This window comes from Canis lupus, chromosome 38 (assembly GCF_048164855.1).
Source record: "Canis lupus baileyi chromosome 38, mCanLup2.hap1, whole genome shotgun sequence".
In the NCBI taxonomy this organism is placed as follows: Eukaryota; Metazoa; Chordata; class Mammalia; order Carnivora; family Canidae; genus Canis; species Canis lupus.
This window is the reverse complement of record NC_132875.1, coordinates 2,282,777-2,303,337: the sequence shown is the minus strand read 5'-3', so window position 1 is coordinate 2,303,337 and position 20,561 is coordinate 2,282,777. Positions and strand designations below refer to the sequence as shown.

Here is a 20,561-nt window from a genome sequence, read left to right as displayed (position 1 = left end):
TGAGCCCTGGAGAAGGCGCTGATTGGGGAAACCTGCGGAAGACCTTGGTGTGAGCAATCTCAGCATCACAGGCCAGGTAAAGGCCAGAAATCACTGCCAGGGGCATCTTCACAGGCCACACTGGGCCACATCCTCAGCTCCCCTTTCTGAACCTGGGTCACTCAGCACATCTATTTGCTCAGGAGGTGGCTACCGGTGTGAACCCCGAAGCTAAAGATGGTGGGTAACACCTCGGCTTCGGTCTGGGCCTCGGTCTGGGACAGAGACACCTCATGGCCTGGTTTCTTCCCCCTTGCCCCGCAGCTCCTACAGCCCCAACCCACTGAAGGGCTGTCTGCTCGACTGGTCTGCTCAGTCTCTGTATCAGACACCTGTCCTGTGTGTGGGTTCCTCATCTCACCCAGCACGGCTGAGCCAGGGTGTTTTTTCCAGTGATTTCCCCGGGCTGATTTTAGACTCTGCAATGAGGTCTCCTAGGAGATGTTTCAGACTTTGGGGAAATTTTGTATTTTCATTCTGTTTTTGTGGGGTTTTTGTTGTTTTTTTTTGTTTGTTTGTTTGTTTTGTTGTTGTTGTTGTTGTCTTGTTTTGTTATTTTACTTATTCCCATGGATGTGCTTATTGGGTTCCAAGCAGCCACGTCATCTGGTCTGTCCCTAAGTGATCCTTCCCTGTGGTGCTGGCTCATTTTATACAGACCTCTCTTGTTCGAGGCCGTGATGAGCCACAGTCTTCAGCTGGGAAGCCAGGATGCTCAGGGCACCGAGCCGCAGGCACCTTCAGGCAGATCATTTTGCCACGGTAGCCATAAAGTGTCAGGAGAGAGAGTAGGGGGATGTTACAACCCCCTGTTTAGGAGTAGGAGACAACCTCATTGTGCAGCCCATCTGAGACTGTTTGGGGAGGCCTCCTTTCCATAGACATTCGGTCCTCCCCAATCTCAGAGTGGGTTCCATGCAGCCAAAGGGAAGGAAGTGCTACTTTGTCACAAATGAGGGAAGTAAGGGGCAGGAAATGCTGCTCGCTCAGGATTCTCCTGTTGCCCATACCTTCACCTGTGCCGGAGGGAATGTCCCATGGATGACAGGCAATTGACCAATGATTGGTTAAGTTTCTCGCCCAGGGTAATGGAAGTGGTATGGTGAGTGGATAGAGCCCAGACCCGGGAGTTGGGTATTACAGGACTTGAATCCAATTCTTCCATTTTGGAGACTCCGAGCCATTAGACAAGTTATTTAGCAGCTCTGTACCCCAAGCTGTAAAATAGTGATAATTATACTTGCTTTCTCCTGTTAACAAAAAATTAATGAAATGATCCATGTGGAAGCCCCAGGTATCCAGGGAGTTCAATCAGCAGGATTTCCTTCATCCTTACCTTCTTGCGTGTTCATGGGGATAATGAGTACACTCCAGGGAAAGAGAAAGAGGTTTTGACTAGGAGTCAGGGTTTCCAAGTTTGGTCTAGTTCCTGTCTTCCATCACCACCAGCTCTGCCTCCTTCATAACGCGTGTGTTTTGTTTTTTCTTTTTCTTTTTCTTTTTTTTTTTTTTTTACAAGTGTATTGTTTAATTTCCACATGTTTTTGGGATTTTCTTGTTGTTGTTTTTTTTGTCTTTGTTGTTATGGATTTCTAGTTTAAGCCCTCTGTGGTCTGAGAGCAGACAACGTATGATTTCTATTCTTCTAAATTTGTTAAGGTGTGTGTTATGGCCCAGAAGGTGGGTTATCTTGGTGAACATTCCATGTGAGCTTGAGAAGAAAGTGTATTCCGCTGTTACTGGGTGATGTAGTCTGTAGGTGTCAGTTATATCTGATTATTTGGTGGTGGTGTTGAATTCAATGGTGTTCTTACTGATTTTTTGCCTAATGGGTCTATTTCTGATGAGGGGTTTTGAAGTCTCCAGTTATGATAGTGGATTCATCTATTTGTCCTGCTGTCCACCAGAAGCCAATCTGGTCTCACTTTTTTTGAGCCACTCTGACAATCTCTTTTAATGGGTTCATTGAGACCATTGACATTCAAAATGATTCTTGATATTGTTGGAATAATATTTGCCATATTTGTTACTGTTTTCTATTTGTTGCCCTTGTTCTTTGTTCCTATTATTGCCTTTCACTCATTTTCTGCCTTTTGTGGTTAATTGAGCATTTTATTTTCTTTCTTATTGTGTACATTATATATTTTTAGTGGTTGCTCTAGGTTTCGCAATATACATTTATAACTAATCCAAGCACATTTTCAAATAACACTATACTGCTTCGTGGGTAGTGTGAGTACCTCGTATAACAAAATAATCCTAAGTCCTCTCTCTTATCCCTTGTATCATTGTCTATTCATTTCACTTATATGTAAGCATTCAGCAACATGTATATACATATATACACATAAGCATCTATATATATATGAACTATACATAAGCACACATAATTGAATACGTTGTTGCTATTATTATTTTGAACAATGCGTTATTTGGTAAATCAATTAAGAATTTAAAAAAGTTAAGTTTTCATTTTATCTTTGCTTATTCCTTTTCTGATTCTTTTCCTTTCCTTACGTAGATCTGAGTTTCTGACCTATATTATTATTATTTTTTTACTAAAGACCTTTTTGAACATTTCTTGGAAGCCAGAACTACTGGCAACACATTCCCTCAACTTTTGTTTGTCCAAGAAAGTTTTTATATCCCTTTCACTTTTGAAAGATAATTTCTCAATTTCTCAGGATTCAGAATTCTAGGTTAGTGGAGTGTTTCCTTTTTCCTTTCTCTCAACTCCTTACATATTTCACTCTATTCTTATTTATAGCCAGTGTTTTTTTTTTTTTTAAGTTAAAGAAGTGTACAATGTCAAAGAATCATATTGCAACCTCATTTGCTCATCAGTGACAATGACTTTTCACTGAATACTGGAATACTACTTCCTCATATTTTGTATGCTATTCATATCAAGGTTACAGTCATGACTGTAACTGTACACTTTTAAGTTTAATCATTCCCTTTTCTTTATCACTTTGTTACATTCAGAAAATCCACAAAACATTAAGCCAAAGCTCTGATTCCATCACTTACCAATTTCCAAGGTATATATGTTCCCACCCTGGCTGAGTTCAAGCTACCAACGTGGTGTCATTGAATGCAGGGTTGGAAGAGCAGTGCCGCAGCCCATATGATATCTAGTATATCATTTCCACCACAGAGATACAATAGATGGAAATGTCCTCAAGAGCATAGATAATAGTAAAATGTTGTGAACTAATTAGGAAGTAATGAATTTCGAGTTTTTATTCCCTTAGTTTTAATATAATTTAATTGTAAGTTCATATAATTTAAATTTTTAATAAAGGTAATGTTTATCAACCGTCAAGCTTGCAAGATTCCTGAAAACTTTTAACACTTGGTTCTCACAAGTTGGTACACACTGGCTCCCGCACACTTACCAGGTAGTATTGTGGGGAAGATGCTTGGGTGTCACATGAGGGAGGGAGAAAAACAGTGAGGATAAAGAACAAATTCACACCAATCATGAGCTCTTGTTACGCTAATTTTCTCAGGGCGGCCCATTGGAGAATGCCTCTGATCTGTTAAAATGGCACTGAGGGGGGCACTCGACAAGGGATGAGCACTGGGTGTTATGCTATATGTTGGCAAATTGAACTCCAATAAAAAAATTAAATTAAAAAAATAAAATAAAATGGACTTTAAAAACAAGAGATGAGGGATGCCTGGGTGGCTCAGTGGCTGAGCGTCGCCTTCAGCTCAGGGCATGATCCTGGGTCCTGGGATCGAGTGTCGCATTGGGCTCCCTGATTAGGATCTTTGAAAAATCTTAAAAAAATAAAAGTAAAAACAAGAGACTGGCCTTTCAAAGTCTCTTCCTGAACACAGGTAAGAGCATCTTTCCAGTGTTTTGTGTTTTGTTTAGTTTTTAAATTTTATTTGCCATGAGAGCACAGGGAGAGAGGCAGAGACACAGGCAGAGGGAGAAGCAGACTCCCTGCGGGGAGCCCAATGCGGGACTCGATCCGGGGACCGCGGGGTCACGCCCTGGGCCCAAGGCAGACGCTCCACCGCTGAGCCCCCCCTGGGCACCCCTCCAGTGTTTCATTTTGTCAGCTTAACTCATGGAAAAGTGCAGGTTTTTCTTCCCAGTTCTAGCCCCTTCCTCCCACAAATAGAGGCGCCCTCTTGGTGCACAGCTCAGAGCTCACGGAATCCTAGGGTGAGGGGCCCAGCTGGGAAACTGGGCTTCTGCCCCCCCCCTCTTGTTTCTGTGGCTTGGGCATCAGGGCCCAACCGCATGTGGAGGTGTCTCCCGAGTTACGGGACAGATCAGACACGAGACAGAAGAAGTCTTTAGAGCTCGGTCATCCAAGTCGGCCCGAGTGGGGGGAGTGGGGGAAGCGGGGGGGGGGGCCCCCCCAGCCTGCGAGGAGGCGCCTGCTGCTCACTCCTTTCCTGGCCTTAGCAGGCTGAACATTTGACTCGGACTTCTCGGGAACAGCCAAGCGATTTAAAGGCTGAGAGCCGATGAGCAATCCGTGAGACTCAGGCAGAAAAAGTCCCAGCGACACAGGAAGCCATCTGGTTCCTGCTGCACAGCAGGCGACAAGCGCCCTTGCGCGACCCGGGTCTCGCCCTCCGCTGGCCCCTTCCCTGTCTCCCTGGCCGATGGATTCCAGGGGCTTCCTCTCCCTGCGCTGCCTGCTGGTCCTCGCCCTGGCGTCCAAGCTGAGCTGTGGGACAGGTAGGTGCTCATCTGCTTGAGGAGGCGGGCACTGCCGTCCGGCCAGGAGCCAGGGGCGCCCACGGGTGCAGACAAGCTGCAGGGCTGGGGTGCGCTGCCTCGCCTCGGGGCTTGGCGCTGCCTTCCTCCTGGCTCTTTCAGAGACGAGGGATCAGAGCCGGGTCCTGAGCTCCAGGGCTCAGCCCCACCAGCCCTGGTTTCCGAGGAACCCGGGCACCTCAAGTCACAGGGACCGTCACATCCCAGACCAGCCTCCAGGCAGGAGGTCCTGGCCAAGGCTCCGGGTGATCGGTGGGGTTTGCATCTGCAAAGACCCGGCTAAGGTGCTGGAGCCTGGGCCGGAGCCTGGGGAGAAGGTGATTCCCCCATCCCTGCCCTTGACGGGGATGCTCTCATGCGCGGACAAAGCAGAGCCACCGTCCAATGCAAGGAAGGACTGTAGTGGGAAGAGAGCGTAGAAGTGAAAACCTTAGGCATCAGCTGAGAACAGCCGGCGGCCACTATGTGGTCAACTGGTGGCTGCTTTCCTGGAAGAGAACCTCTCCAGGCAGCAAGAGGGGGAGGGCCGGGGTTTCGGGTGTCCAGGGCTGGTTACAGTAAGTGGGAAATGCAAATTGGGAACTGTCAGTGGTCAAGGCAGCTCCAGTGGGGCACCAGACACACCACACAGCATTTGGGGCTGCGCTCGGCTCTTGTCCTTCTGGCTTGTGCTCCTCCAAAGATGAGCTGCAGTTCTCCGTGAATAGTATCAGGGCTGTGGGAAAAGGTGTTCAAGACAGAAAAAGCCGTGCAAGAGGTGAATGGCTTCTCCATCCACTCAAGTGGGCTCGCTGAGGAGTGTTGCAGTGCCCGGAGGCTGCGTAGACTAGGGGAGGCAGCCTGGGGTGGAAGCGGCCTTAGGGAAGGGGGGAAATCCTGAGGCTCTGGGTGTTTTGCACTTGGGGTTTTCAAGACCGCAGATCCATTAAAGACTTTTCCAGGAAAAGCCCAGAGACGCACTAGGGATGCTGGAGAGGCTGCACACAGGATCTATCTTCTGCTAGACTCCCAGATAAAGACGCCCTTCCTTGACTGGCGTTTCCCTCGGAACCAGGCAGACCCATAGCTCTTGTTTTCTGAGGTCTCCGGGAAGGGATGATTGAGCTCGGGGCTCAGAAAGCCGAATGGGGGCAGCCCTGGGGGCCCAGTGGTTTAGCGCCGCCTGCAGCCCAGGACGTGACCCTGGAGACCCTGGATCGAGTCCCGCGTCAGGCTCCCTGCATGGAGCCTGCTTCTCCCTCTGCCTGTGTCTCTGCCTCTCTCTCTTTCTCTCTCTCTTTCTCTCTCTCTCTCTGTGTCTCTCATGAATATATAAAATCTTAAAAAAAAAAAAAAAAGAAAGCCAAATAGAACCTCTTGAAGCCACCCCAGAGAGAGCCAAGCCTTGCCAGGTGCACCCCACTTGTGACTTTACCATTTGGGCATAGTTCTTAGTGACTATCGGGAGTGATGGGGTTGGACAGTGGGCTGGACGTTTTAAATCTGTGTGCTTGCTTGTCCGCTGGGCAGCCTGGCCCAGGGTGTCTCCATGGCCCCGGTAGGGGCAACCGCTCCATGTAGGCTTGGGGTCCCCAATTAGTGAAAAGCAGCCCAGCCCCGTGGGCGTGTCTATCCAACCATCAGTGGCCGGCTTCCTTGCCTTCTGTTTTCTTTGAAACATGTGCAAAATTTTTAGTGTTTTTATTTTTAAATATACACCCATTTGTGAAATTCCGATTAAACACAGAGGGAAATGCTTTGCTAGGGGGACAGGTCAACCATGACAGTTACTCAGCCAAGAAGCTCTATTCATGTCAAATCAGGACCCACTCTCCTTCCCATCTGTATCAGCTTGCCTTCCAATTAATTCTGTCAGAATTGTAAGATCAAAAGTCCACATGTCCCTCTCCCCAATAAGGTGAATTTTCCATTCCCTCAATGGTATTTATTTTTAAAAATAATCTTTATTTTGGGGGCAATTTTGGGTTCACAACAAGAGTGAGCAGAAGGTACCAAGATTTCCCCCTACTCCCACACTTGCATAGCATCCTCCACGAGGGGGGACGCATCTGTTAAAACTGGTGATTTGCCCCAAGGGGATTTTGTTTTCCTTCTGCTGGTCCACCTCACCTCCTTGACACACAAGAAGGACAAGTGTGTGGGTTCCAGACTTGGCCCCTTTGTTCATTGGCCCATTCTACCTCAAGACATAGGTCTAAGCATTTCTATTGCTCAAAAGCTTTAAGACTGGGTTGTAATGCCATCACCATCACATCTCCAGTTCCAGACTGGAAATCAGAACATCAGGGCTGGTTGATTTTATCCATAGATTGACTTTGGACAACCCCACTGAGCAACTCTCTATTAAAGACACGTGATGTGACAGGCATTGTGCAAGGTGTGGGGGAAGCAAAATTAACAACCACAGCCCCTGCCCAGCACCTGGCACAGTATCTGGTACCTGAGAGCCCCTCCACAAATGATTATTGAGTGAATAAGAACAGTATGTACAGCCTGCTTGCTATGCAGCAGGAGCTGCTCTAAGTGCTGTGTGTATTATTCATTTAATTCTCACACCAACTCTATGAGCTACGTATTATTATTATTACCATGTGATGAGAGGAGGAATGAGAAGCACAGAGTAGTTTTTCTCTGTAGTCACACAGCCTGACTTCAGAGGCCCCAATAAATGAAACTGGATAAACTTATGTTTGGTGGGGGTGGAGGTATGTTAAAATTTGTATTCAGGTCCCATGGTAAAAATTAGACTATGCTATCTGTAATTGGAGCATGTAAGTTTATTTTAATCGAATTGAAATGAAGTATAGGGATATCCAAAAGGGGAAATAAGTTGATAAAATTATAGAAGGAAGCAGAGGGTATATGGAAGTATTCGATCTGGAATTTGGAAAGTGGGTAGGAAGTTTCATTCCATGAGTTTTCATTTAATTTTTTTGTTAACTATTTTTTTCAAAGAATATCATACATATGTCTATAAAACTCCAACAGTACAAAAGGGCATACGCAATGGAGACAAATCCCCCTATTGTCCCTCCTGCTGGAGGCAACTGCTACCATCAGTTCCTTGTGTGTCTTCCCAAATATATACATTAGATTTTTATAGGGCCTGAAGGGAGTATTCCAGATGAAGGCATCAACGCAGAGGTGAGCTGTTGCGAGTGTTCAGGGGGTTGGCAAGTGGCCTGCTGAAGCTTGAAGCCTAGGGTCCATAGCCAACCCTTTTCCATCTCCTCACCTGGCAAGCGGGGAGCAGGATCCCCATCATTTTCCCCCACACTGTACTTCTTAGGGAAGTTATAAAGATGAAACAGAGTACATTCTGATTTTGGAGAGAAGGGATCTTAGACTCTGTGCTGTCCATTGCTCACTCATTCTATTTTTCATTCTCTCAAGCAGCAAGGGTCTACTGAGTTTCTACTATGTCCCAGGTAGGTGTTAGGACTATACGTGGGCAAAAGAGAGCCACTACTCTCAGAAGCTTATTCTTGAGTGAGGATGACAGGCATAGAATCAGAGGTAAAAGCGTGATGAGTGATATGAAGGGGACATATAAAGGCGCTAGAGGCACTGGCAGGGAGGCCCAGACAAAGCTAGGGGTCAGAGGCAGAGATCCAACGGAGAGGAGTCAGGGAAACAGGGCGGTAACAGGCGTTCAGAACATGGAAATGCAAGTATTCTGAGTCAGAAAGACCCAACAGCATCAAGGAATGGGAGGAAAGAGGATGGTTCATGGGACTGCAGGTTAAAAAGCAAATTTTCTTCCTGGGCCTAGATATTCTGAAAGAAGTGTGAGGCCTATTGAGTCTTGTCCCCGCCCCACTCCCTGAAAGCAATGCTGTGACAAGATGCCACAAGCACAACAAGGGGGGGTGGAGGTTATTGTTATGTAGAATCCCATCTTGTGAAGGGTTGGCCAAATGCGGTCAAGTTCAGGAAAATATCCATGGGTCCATGTGAATCACTCTACTTTCTAAGTAGAATTACCCTTGAAGAAAGTGAGTTGGTGTGAATAGCTGCAAATGTTTCCTCCAGACTTTTGAGTAAACAGGGGGGACTGAATCACAGGCTCACTGGAAAACTCGCATCAGGCAGTAGGATGTTTCAGGAGTGGGGATTCCACTTGAAGTCTTCTGTGAACCACTTTAAAGTCCCCACTTGTTTTTCCATTTGCGCTTAGGTGGAGCTGGTTTCTAGTACCCCCGCCTCAGACCCAGCTACTCACACACACTCAGTTGTGAGATCACCATTCTTCACATGGGTTGCAGGGCGTGAGGGTCTCTTCCTGACCGAGTTTTGATTCCACTCCCTGTGTGGCCACTCCACTCAGCCTGCCCTCTCATCTGCTCCTTCTTTTTCTAGTTTCTTTCCCTTCCTATTTTCTTTCTTTGATTTCTTTGGTTTGGGGGTAGGGAGGGCTTCTCCCTATCCCATCTTATATACTTCCTTCCCCTCACTTTTCCTTTATCATTTTGAGTCTCCACCAATCTCACCCTAATTTCAGCCCAGGTGGACTGCCTATTGTTTTCTCCCAATCTCTGGATGTCTAGCCTGAAACTACCTGGCCACTTTAAGGGACAGTGTTGGGATTTCAGGGCATTTTGTTACCAAGAACATCTGGACCAGTTTGTCCAATTCTCTATCAACCCGTCTGAGCCACAAGTCAATTGTGTCCTAATTAGATGGCTGCTTTACCTAAGCAGGCAGTTTTGTTTTACTTCTCTGGCTTCCTTATCAACTAAGCCAATCTATGCTCTCTGAGTCATGGGCTCCTTCTTTTATGAGAACTAGCTTAAGGTTAAGTTCAATTACATATTGGGCAAAGCTGAATAAAAGAGGTTTTAGTCAGGTGATGTAGCTTTCAGCACTCATATTTTGAACAGATATTTATTAAAAGCCTACCGTATACCAACTATTGTCATAGGACTTAGAGACAAAACAATGAACAAAATGAAATTCTTCCTCTTGAAGAGTTTGCATGCCAGCCAGGGACACATAAATAAAATAAAATAAAAGCATGTATCACAGACAGTGGTAAGTGTTCAATCAGAAGGGGCGCTATTCTATATAGGATGGTCAGGGTAGGTTTCTCAGAAGAGATGATTTTTTTTGAGCAGAAACCTAAAATAAAGTGAGGGAGTAAGCTATCCAGATATACAAGGAAAGATATATCCAGAGAACAGCAAAAGTAAAATCTTTGAGGTGGGAATGTTCTTGACGAGGTGTGTGAGCCAGTGCCACCACCATAGTGCAGTGAGTGGAGAGAGGGCAGGAGAGGGGTCAGAGTCTTTGAAGCCATAACAAAGCCTATGGATATTTTTTCTATGGGTGCTAGAAAGCCCTGGAAGTTTCAAAGCAGGAGACAGACAAAATCTGACATGGGTTTAAAACATGACTCTGTCTACTGTATGGATGCTGGGAGATTAGTTGGAAGCCAATGGCCGTGCCAGGCTGTGACAATGGTGGCAGAAATGAGGGAGGTTGAAATGCTAGGATTGCAGACATATTATTCTGAAGGTAGAGCCAACAAGATTTGCTGATAGACTCCTTATGGAGGATGAGAGAAGGAAAGGAGTCAAGGATAATTCCAAATGTTTTGGTCTTAGAATCTGGGGGAGTTGTGATGCTTGTTGGTGGAAGGCATTATGGAACCAAGAGTTCATTTGCCAAGTTTGCAATGCCCCTCAAACCTCCAAATGCTGATCCATGTAGGCAGTTTGGGTGGGAGACGTATCTCTGCAAGCAGTCCAGAAGTATGGCAACCCATGCAACTGGATGAGCGTGGCTGGGAGAGAGATCTGAGCGCTGCGTCCTGGGATGCTCCAAAATTTAGAGGTCTTTAAGAACAGCAGGTTCCAGTCAAGGAGACTGAGAAGGAGCAGCCAAATAAATAGGAAGGAAACAAGGAGAGTGTGGTATTCCAGGGGTTGAATGAAGGCAGCGTTTCAAAGAGGGACTGATAAACCATGCCAAGTGCTCCTGAGAAAGCAAGATGAGGATGGAGAATGGACTTGGCAACATGGCGTATACAGTGACCTTGATAAGAGTGGTTCCAGGGCATAGTAAGGAAGAGTGTCTGCTAAGAGTGAGTACAGGAAAACGAGTCATAAAATGTAAACAGGAAATATAAACACACATTAAAGGACTTTGCAATAAAGGAAAAGAGAGAAATGAGGCAGGGTCTAGGGGTGAAGGGGGTCAGGGAAGGGGTTTGTAAGATAAAGGAAGTCACAAGTTGGTACGTTGTATGTTGATGGAAATAACCCACAGCATTCTATACCAGTAATAAAGCTGCTGGTGCAAGGGATGGGGGCAACTGCAAGAGCGAAGGCTTGAGGTGGGTGAGTTTTCCGTGATGGAAGATGTTAACCTTAACGCAAGCAGAGATCATCCATCCAGGTAGATAGGTTTCTCGGAGGTAGTTTCAAATGGAAGTTCTCTTCTTGTTTCTTCTACTTTTTCAGTGTGATGAGAAGCAGAGTCACCAGCAGAGGTCACGGGTTTGAAAAAAGAGGAGGTGTTAAATAGTCAGCAGTAGGATCCTCTACAGTGATACAGTGATTTGAAAAGTTTGGTTTTGGGTTTCTTTCTTTCTTTCTTTCTTTCTTTCTTTCTTTTTTTTTTTTTTTTTTGGTTGTTGTTGTTGGCTCAGCTCTTTTGAAAAAGAGACATAAAATAATTTCTCATCCTCAATACTAGGAACTATCTTATGGTATTTTTTTTAAATATTTTTTTTGTTTATTTGACAGAGAGAGATCATGCACAAGCAGAGGGAGCCGCAGGCAGAGGGAGAGGGAGAAGCAGGCTCTGAGCAGGAAGCCTGATGTGGGGCTCAATCCCAGGACCCTGAGATCATGACCTGAGCTGAGGGCAGATGCTGAACCGATGGAGCCGCCCAGGGGCCCCCCTTATGGTCCTCTTGAGAGCAAGAATTCCACAGTTTGAGCACTGGGCTCCCGACCTCCCTAGCTCCACATCCCTCAGACTTTTCTCTTTCTTCATTATCTGAAATGATGCTCTCTGGCCTCGGTTTCCTGGGCTCACAAGCTCAGAGTCAGCTTCAGTTGCTCTCTGCCCCTCATACTGCGTACCCGGTGGTGGTGAGAAGTCTGGCAAAGGAATGAGCAGACCTGGCTTCTAGTCCAGTTACTAGTTACATGACTTTCGGGATGTCACGTAACTTCTCCATGTCTTAACTTCTCTGTGCCTTAACTATAAATCTGAGTTGATGCAATTCTCTCCCAGATCAAAGAAACTCGGTGTCCTAATTAGTCTGTACATCTCTGTTGTAAGCAATTTTAAGATTTCCATTGGGATTTTTAAAATTTTGAGAATATGGTGGGACAGTCATGACCGTTCTTATAGGCTGCTAAGGATCTGGCAACTCCAGGGATAGCCCAAGAGGAGGAGGGAGCACCTCAATCTGTCATTCCTGATCCACAGACAGGATGTGATTCTCAAAGGCCTCTACAGTAAGGGGCTTCTTCTGGTTCCTCCCACAGGTGAGAGCTTGATGAATTGCCCAGAAGTCCCTGGGAAGTTGGGAAGCAGTTTGCAGCTGTCCTTGGCATCCGAAGGGATAAGCAAGAGGATGAACAAGAGCATCCACATCCTTGTCACAAGGGCGGAATCACCGGGAAACAGTATCAAGAAGAAAATAGTGTCTCTGGATCTGCCAGAAGGGGGGTCTCCACGCTACCTGGAAAATGGCTATAAATTTCATCTGGAAAACCTGACCCTGAGGATCCTGGAAAGCAGGAGGGAAAATGAAGGCTGGTACTTCATGACCCTGGAGGAGAACTTTTCAGTTCAACACTTTTGTCTGCAGCTGAAGCTCTATGGTAATAATGGGGCTTCCCCAGTCTGCACTGGGGGGCTGAGATCGTCCCTTACCTAAGGATTTAGCTGAGTCTCAGAAGCAAGGGTATTTAGGATTGGGACTGGCTCGAAAGAGCATCTAGTCCAGGGTGTTTGTGCTTCGGGAAGAAGTTTTAGAGAGTCACAAATCTTTTGTGTCCAAATTGCTCTTCGACGGTAGCTGACTAACACTAGTTACCCTTACCCCCATTTCCCAAAGAGAAGGAGCCCAGCTGCCTATGGACTACAGGGCCTGGAGCCCCAAGAGTCTCAATTTGCAAATAAGACTTGGTTTGAAAAAAGGGCTTTCCTCTCTCTATTTTTAAAATGTTTGAATACCATCGATGGAGCTCAACCTCTTTTCCATAGACCAGGATCCTGAAATCCAGGGCGTGGTTGGCTGTGCTTACACACATCCTCATGGGTGGTTCCCTGCACTCGGGGGGCCCAGGAGAAAGAGAGCAGAAGCTCGGCCCGTCCGCCACTTGCACGCCCTGTGCTCTGGCGTAGGACCTCATCTACCTGGTGGAAGAGCGCTTGTTTCTCATTGAAACAGAGGCTCTGGTTATGAAGTCACTTAGCTGCAGAACCTAATCTAGGCCCTTGGTCCATCTGAATCCAAGGCCAGTGCTTTCTTGAGCGACTTGAGCCCCTCTTGAACGCACCCAGAGTTTGTGTCTCTTAGGCCTAAACGGTCCTTTGAATTTCCAGGAATCCTGACAACAGCTACGTGGGTTGTCCTGCTTTCTCATAGAGAGACTTCCTTATCTCTGAGATGGGACAGACAGCTCCACCTCCCCAGCATTTCTTTGAAATCCTCAGGTGTCTACAGGAAGATGGCAACACCTTCCCCGCCCTTCCCGTAGCTCCAGCATCCCCCCTTCTTCCACATAGTGTATGCAGGCTCCTCTCAGCCCTCTGCCGGGTACCCGAGAGCTCTGACTGCTCCAATAGTGGCCCTATGGCACATCATGCATTTTCTAGAGCAGTCCACTGCCTTTGTCACATCTTGTCACATAAACTCTTGAAAAATACAGTCTCTGCAACCATGATACTCTCTCAAGTCCAAGAAAGAGGCTAGATTTCAGAGTCAGACAGACTTAGATTCTGATCTCAACTTGAGTAATGTATGAGACACTCCACCCCCCTGGGTTTCAGTTTCCTCATCTGTAAAATGGGAATACTTATACTTAAGGTTATAATTGTTGGAAAAGTTGTTGAGAAGATTAAAGAATATGATAAATGTAAGATTCCAGAATCGTGCCCATCCTACAGTAGTCGCTAAATAAATACAACTTACCCCCTTTCCTTAGCTATTTCATAGCATTAGAGTGAGATTCCCCCCTCACAAACACACACAAATACAGACGTAGAGACACACTCTACCACTGTGTCCCACCACTATGTCATTCTTTCAGATCCAAAGATAATACTTTAGCCAATGACAATTAAACCATGTAGGATTAAGTTGGCAGAAAATGTCACAGGTAGAAAACAGAAGAGCAACTCAGATTGGGACCATTAGCAAGGGCAAGTGGATTCTTTTTTTTTTTTTTTTTAAGATTTTATTTATTTATTCATAGGAGACAGAGAGAGAGAGAGAGAGAGAGACAGAGACACAGGCAGAGGGAGAAGCAGGCTCCCCAGAGGGAGCCTGATGCAGGACTCGATCCCAGGACCCCAGGATCACAGCCTGAGCCAAAGGCAGACACTTAAACCCCTGGGCCACCCAGGTGCCTAAGCAAGTGGATTCTTAACAGTAGTGGTAGGAGGAGACTAAAAGACAAACACTTTTCCCTTATTTTGTCCTGAAATCATACTGGAAAGGAATATATTGGAGAGAGAGGGATTTGGGGAACTAGTAGGTCCCCACCAGCAATAAAACACACTGCAGACTCACAGGGAGGGAAAAATACCATGAGGCTCCATTTTCTTTTAACAAAAACATCAAGTTAGAATACCAGGGGGTTCACTTGAGTGATGGCTTCCTTCCTCCCCCTCCTGACAGAGCAGGTCTCCACTCCAGAAATTAAGGTGTTGAACTGGACCCAGGAGAATGGGAACTGCAGCATGATGCTGGCCTGCGAAGTGGAAAAGGGGGACAATGTGGTTTACAGCTGGAGTGAGAAACTGGGGATTGACCCACTGATCCCAGCCAACAGTTCTCACCTCTTGCACCTCAGCCTCGGCCCTCAGCATGTCAACAACGTCTATGTCTGCACCGTGAGCAACCCCGTCAGCAACCGCTCATGGTCCTTCAACCCATGGTCCAAGTGCAGGCCAGAGTCTTCGGGTGAGTGCCCTGATGGGGGCTAGTGTGGTACATTGATGATATGGGCTCAGTCCCCACTGTACTAAATGCTCTGTTTCCATAGCCATGGCCTCCACCCTGGTCATAATACTTTTCATTTTCCCTATAGTTGAGAAAAGCCTCCTCGTGTGTGTTCAGTGAATGCCCTCTGCTCATAATCACCAGGTTGGCATATGCTCAGTTCACACTTGTCAATGATAAGAAATGATGGAGCCAGACTCAGAGTGCAGGCCTTCCAGTGGTGATTCTTCCTCTCCCCTCCTGTCTTGGCTCCAAGCTGCAAGGGTAGCTGGGTGAGAGAGTGCAGGTGGCAGGCCCTGACTCCCCAGTCCATACTCCACTAATGGTGGGACTGGTCTGTACCATCAATAAGTACTTGTTGACCACTTATGCACAGAAAATTGGGCATGAATACGATACACGATCTCTGCTCTCCAGCAACATGTTGTAAAGATAGAGACATGGAAGGTTTGCTCAATAATGAGATGCAGGATATAATGGAGGGCCATATTGTATGGAATGGACTGTAAATCTCATAGCAAGTCAGAAGGCCAGGGAAGTCAGCAATCTGACTGAGACCTAGAATGTGAGGTTTAGGAATAATAATAAATCATATAGTACTTTGTTATTGGAAGGGTACTTTCAATGATGTAATCTCTCTTGAGCCTCACAACAAACTTACCAGATCCGTGTTAGTATCATCCTCATTGTACAGATGAGGAACTTGAAGGTCATAGCATTTAAGTACCCTCCCGAAGTTTCTTCAAATTATAAACAGTAAAATTAGTACCTGAACCTAGACCTTCTGACTGCTCATTCTCCAGGAACAAAAGCATCATTATTCTGGTAAAAAAGGAAGGGAGGGCTGATTAAGTAACCATCTGAGGTTGGAATATTGTGCTTAGTTTGACGAAACTTTTTTGAGGTTCTACTAGGTTCCAGAATTGTGGTGTCTGTTGAATATACAAAGATAAAATAAGACATGATCCTTGCTCTCAAGGAAGGAAGGAAGGAGAATGTTCTGTAAATAACTGATCCTACATTGTGTAGTGTGATGGGCAGAACAGAAATAACAGAGAGGGAACAATGATTAACAGTATCTGAGGGAATCAGAGAGAGCATCACAGAAGGTGTGACATAAACTGGATTTTGAAGAATAAACAAATTATCTAAGCAGATAAAAGAAAGACATTCCAGGCAGGGGGAAATGTAGAGGCATCTAGGTCTTGTCCTAGATCATCCTATAGGGGATGGGAAGTAATAAAGCACTTTGGGTAGAGGAGTAACATGATCAGTTTTGCATTTTGGGGAGAAAATTCAGTGGTATGGGGAATAGGTGGGAGCAGGGAAGAGGCAGCAGAAAGAGAAACCAGCTGTGGGGAAGAGCCCCTGTTGCAGTGATCCATCAAGAGATGACAGGCCTAGGCCAAAGCAGGGACCATTAGTTTAATGAAGACTTCGTACAAGGGACATTTCAGCCTTGGGACGAAGTGGTGGGGTCTGAGGGTTTATTAGGGATCTCTTCGTCATGCCATTTTTCTAATGACATTTGTCCAGGATCTCAGTCATATATTCATCCTTCTTCCGATGGCCACTTCATTATTTTCCAGTAAGAAACATCTAAATGTCTCTTGCTAAGAAGCATCTTTATCGCAAAGTCCAAGTCTTAGGGTGCTACAGAGTACTCTGGGGAGGTCATGCAGAGCATGTTGATGGGTCAGCAGTGTGTGACTTGCTGCTGTCCTTCGCGAACACCTTCTGAAATAGTTATATCTACGCTAGAATGAATATTAGAACATCTTAAGTAATTCAACTAAAAGGGAATGCCCCTGGAAGCTCATCTTGAAAAGAGGACCCTTTTCAGTAGATTAGCAGAAAGTTGGCTCAGCAAGTCTGGGTTTGCTCAGAGGAAGAGACAAGTGACACTACCAGTGAGCCCTGGGGGCTCCCCCTTTCTAACAAGGCCATTTCTTCAAACGGGAGCACCCATTGCTACAGAGTCATCTAGATGTTCCACGCACAGAGGCAGGTCCCTCTTTCACGTACTCCCAGTCCAGTCAGCCTGACAATAGCGGTGGGAGGATGGAACCTGGTACGTCCCACGGGCCTTGTCAAATGGCCACAAGGGCAGGGGAAGCCGAGGTGTGTAGTGCTTAGCTGGACAGCCATGTGACTGGGCAAGATGCGTGCTGCCACGGAAGAAGGTGGACAACCGTGGGCGCAACCAGTAGCCTCTGCCTCGCATTGCTGTGACCTCTGTAGAAATGTTTACTTGGACGGTCTTGGATCTTAAATTAGTGCTTGGTTTGTGAACATCCTTCCCCCACCCCCAATTCTGAGTGGAAGCCACCAAACACCGAGGTATTTTTTGAAGATGGCTGGCTGCTTCAAGTCGCTGTGTGCCTTGCAGACTGCCTTGCTGAGAGAACCACATGAAAGGCAGGAAAGAGGTCTGGCATTCTCAGACCGTTATGGCAGAAGCATCTCAGATCTCCTGGGGGCAAGCTATATTTGTGTCTCAGAGTCTTTTTCGTTTTCTTCTGTGTCTCCTTAAAGAATAAGTTTTGGGGACTTGAGGAGAGAGAGAAGCTTTGTGTTTCTGTGGCAGCAGACTTTCAGAGATAAGAAAAAGAAAAGGCCTCTAGCATTGTCCTTGGAGGCAGGGCTACTTGCCAAGAAGGTTTTATATTTAAACCACAGCCAATAGGGTAGAGGACCAAAGGGTGGGGACTCTTCATAAATGGTGTCGGAGTCCTCAGTCAGTCTCCTCGGCTGCTTCTCAGAGGCTCCAGGGGGGGAAGGGCCCCAACCTCCTCATTAGGAATTTTCATATTGGATTTCCTCATGAATGAACAGTAGGGCCTATGGGCCCCAGAACAACATTGCTCTCCCTGACTGCTGAGTGCCATTCTGAGAGGCCTCACTACATGACCGAGGAAGAAGAGGGAGAGCTGGAGTTTTCTGTCACAGGAAACAGTGGTTTGAAAATGGGAACACAGGTGGTGCTGTGGGCGCAGAACACCCTCTCTTCCTGGTTCCATTTCATTTTATGAAGCATACACTAAGTAGGTCATCGCTCATTCCCTTCGAATCCTGCTTTGAGTCACTCAAATGTGACCCTGCATTCCTTCTGAAACCTTCTTATATTCAGCACCCTGATCATTCTTAACCAAAGGATACATGACAGTCCTCCTCCCAGCTTTGTTCTATGGCTTCCGATTTAATTTATCTCCCTTCATCATGTACTTATTATTGCCCGTAACCCTACATTGTATCAGGTAGGGCGTGGTGCAAATAAAGCATAAGGAACAAGGTCTACCTTCAAGAATTTATGATCTAGGTGGGATTTCTATACCTTACTAGGTAGAAAAATATTATCATCTTAAGAAACCTCTACTAGAATTCTTCTTTGGAAAGGAACAGGATATACACTTAATTTAAATGTTAGAGAGCAGAAGGGGAGACCCTCCCCCAAGGAATCCAGCTGTGGTTTAGATGTTTCTGTATGAGAAAGAGGACAGATCTGGCTTGGATAGATATAGGGAGGGAAAAAGAGGGTCTGAGCCCATCAGATAGTGGAAAGCCACCAGGTTCACAATGGAATCTGTTCCCTGCAACGTTTCAACCGTTCAGTCGCAGATTTACACCCACAGAATTCTTGGTGTAGGTTTTTACCTTTTTTGTGTGTGGAAAACTGATCAAGGCACTGCACCTTGCACCGAGGATAGCCCAGACTACAGCAAGCAGAGCCACACGAGCAAAGACTTGGAGGACCATGAGGAAGTCATTACCAGAAATTGCAGGAGTCATGGGCAGTCTGATCCCAACAAGCCATTAAAGTAGCATTTTGTCCATATTTACCCAAATTGTCAAGGGCACAGAGTTCCTGACATTTAGTTTCCATATAAACATCTATATCATTAGATAATAGTACCAAATAGATGAGCACCAAGTGCAAGACCTCTTGGACCTGCTAGTTAGGGAAACTGAGTCATAAGCAAACAAGATGGGGCTGGAGTGTTTCTGAACACCAGCAAAAGGTCTTCTCTGGATGTGAGATCAAATCTATCTTCTCTCCTTCCAGTCAATCAACAGGAATTTACCAAGGACTTATTGTATACCAAGTCCCAAGATAGCCACAGAAGAGGTAAAGAAGTGGCCTCTGGCCTCTGAGAGGCTAGCAGCTATGTGGGGCAGTTGAGGCTAGTGGAAAGAGATGGCATTTACGTACCACATTTATGCCCCAGGCATCTCTCTGGACACTTTCCATAATTATTTCCTTGACTCTTGAGAAAGACTCTGTGAACTGAATATTGTTGTGCTCAATTTTCAGTCAAGGAGACCAAGGACCCAGAAGTTAGGAGCAGTCTATCTGAGGTTGCAGATCTATCAAGTAGTAAGTCCAGAATCTGAATCCGCTTATCTGATTCCAAATGACCTCCCTGAAAATGGTCCTTACAGCAACAGTAATACCGCAGCTCAGGTTCTAAGATGCATGGCATAAACCAAGGTGCGGCAAAGTCCCAGGGAGAAGAAAAAAGAATGGGAGCTAGAATGGTCAGGGAAACTGATACAGAGGTAGTAAGATTGGTCAAAGGGTCAACACTGGGCGGGCCTGGTGGGTAGCTGAAGGTGAAGCAGGAGGAAAGGGGCGCACAGCAAGAATGGGCAGATGTGGGAGAGAGGGCACTGGGGGCACGGGCACCTCTCAGGGCTTTCCCTGTGGGAATCCCATCATCATAGGCCAAAACACAAAATGTGTCTATAGTTCCCATCCCGCCCAGCTCTGCCATCCACTTCTCTGTGACTCTGGGTACACCTCCAAATAAAATTAGCGGGTTGGATAAGACAGCGCCATAGCTCCTTTAGCAATTGAAAACCTCCCTCTATGGACCTATCACTTAAATCCTCCAAGAGATCCATATTGCTTTGTATCCAAAGAGTAGGAGAAAAATTAGGGATTTTGAAATATCTCTCAGGACAAAGGCCAGCTTGACTCTCAGGTCTGACCAGAGTAGCAGAAGCTGGACATTTATGTTATAGGACAAAGGTAGCAGATGGCTTTCATCCTCCTGACAACCTGGAAAAGAAGGAGACAGCTGGGGCATTGGTCTGAGCTCTGGCTCAGTCATCCTCAGTTCATGTGAGTAGGTGGGCAGCAGAGCTGTTGGCAGCAGGAGCCAGGAAATAGGACAAAGGCTCACTTTGGGGTTGATACCAGTCCAGTTTTGTCATCTCCTACTCTGTAGTTTAGAGGCATCCCCTTGTGTGTTGGTTTTTTACTTTATTTGTATCTCCAGTGACATTTGAGAGAACTATTACCTTTTAAAACGGTTTAAATGGTTGGAGCATTTGTCCTTAAATTAACTGTTGTTTTTGAAGATCCCAATGTAGGTTAGGGAAGAAGAAAGAGGAAATAATCTCAAAATAGTCAGAGCGACTATAACAATTTGCTGGGTCAGTTCCATGAGCTGATGGAACATGGTGGTGTTTGGCTACCGTCTCTGCTTCTTATCTTCAGATTTGGGATTTTTCTCCATGGATCCCTGGCGTTGGCAGCATAAGCCCTGAGTGAGTCTCTAAACACAGATCTTACTCTTGTGCTGTCCCAGA

General features: G+C 46.1%; 1 protein-coding gene across 2 annotated transcripts in view; it reads left to right on the top strand.

The window, feature by feature from the left end:
• Window positions 1-4,218: 4,218 nt before the first annotated feature.
• The window catches only part of SLAMF1 (signaling lymphocytic activation molecule family member 1), a 34,832-nt gene continuing 18,489 nt past the window's right edge, over window positions 4,219-20,561 (top strand). The window contains exons 1-3 of one of the 2 annotated variants that reach the window (XM_072814490.1): window positions 4,219-4,744; window positions 12,283-12,621; window positions 14,646-14,930. In XM_072814490.1, coding sequence (XP_072670591.1) covers window positions 4,669-4,744; window positions 12,283-12,621; window positions 14,646-14,930 — 700 coding nt within the window. In that variant the 5' untranslated portion in view covers window positions 4,219-4,668. The remainder of the gene's footprint in view (window positions 4,745-12,282; window positions 12,622-14,645; window positions 14,931-20,561) is intronic. The other variant, XM_072814489.1, reaches the window with a different exon arrangement.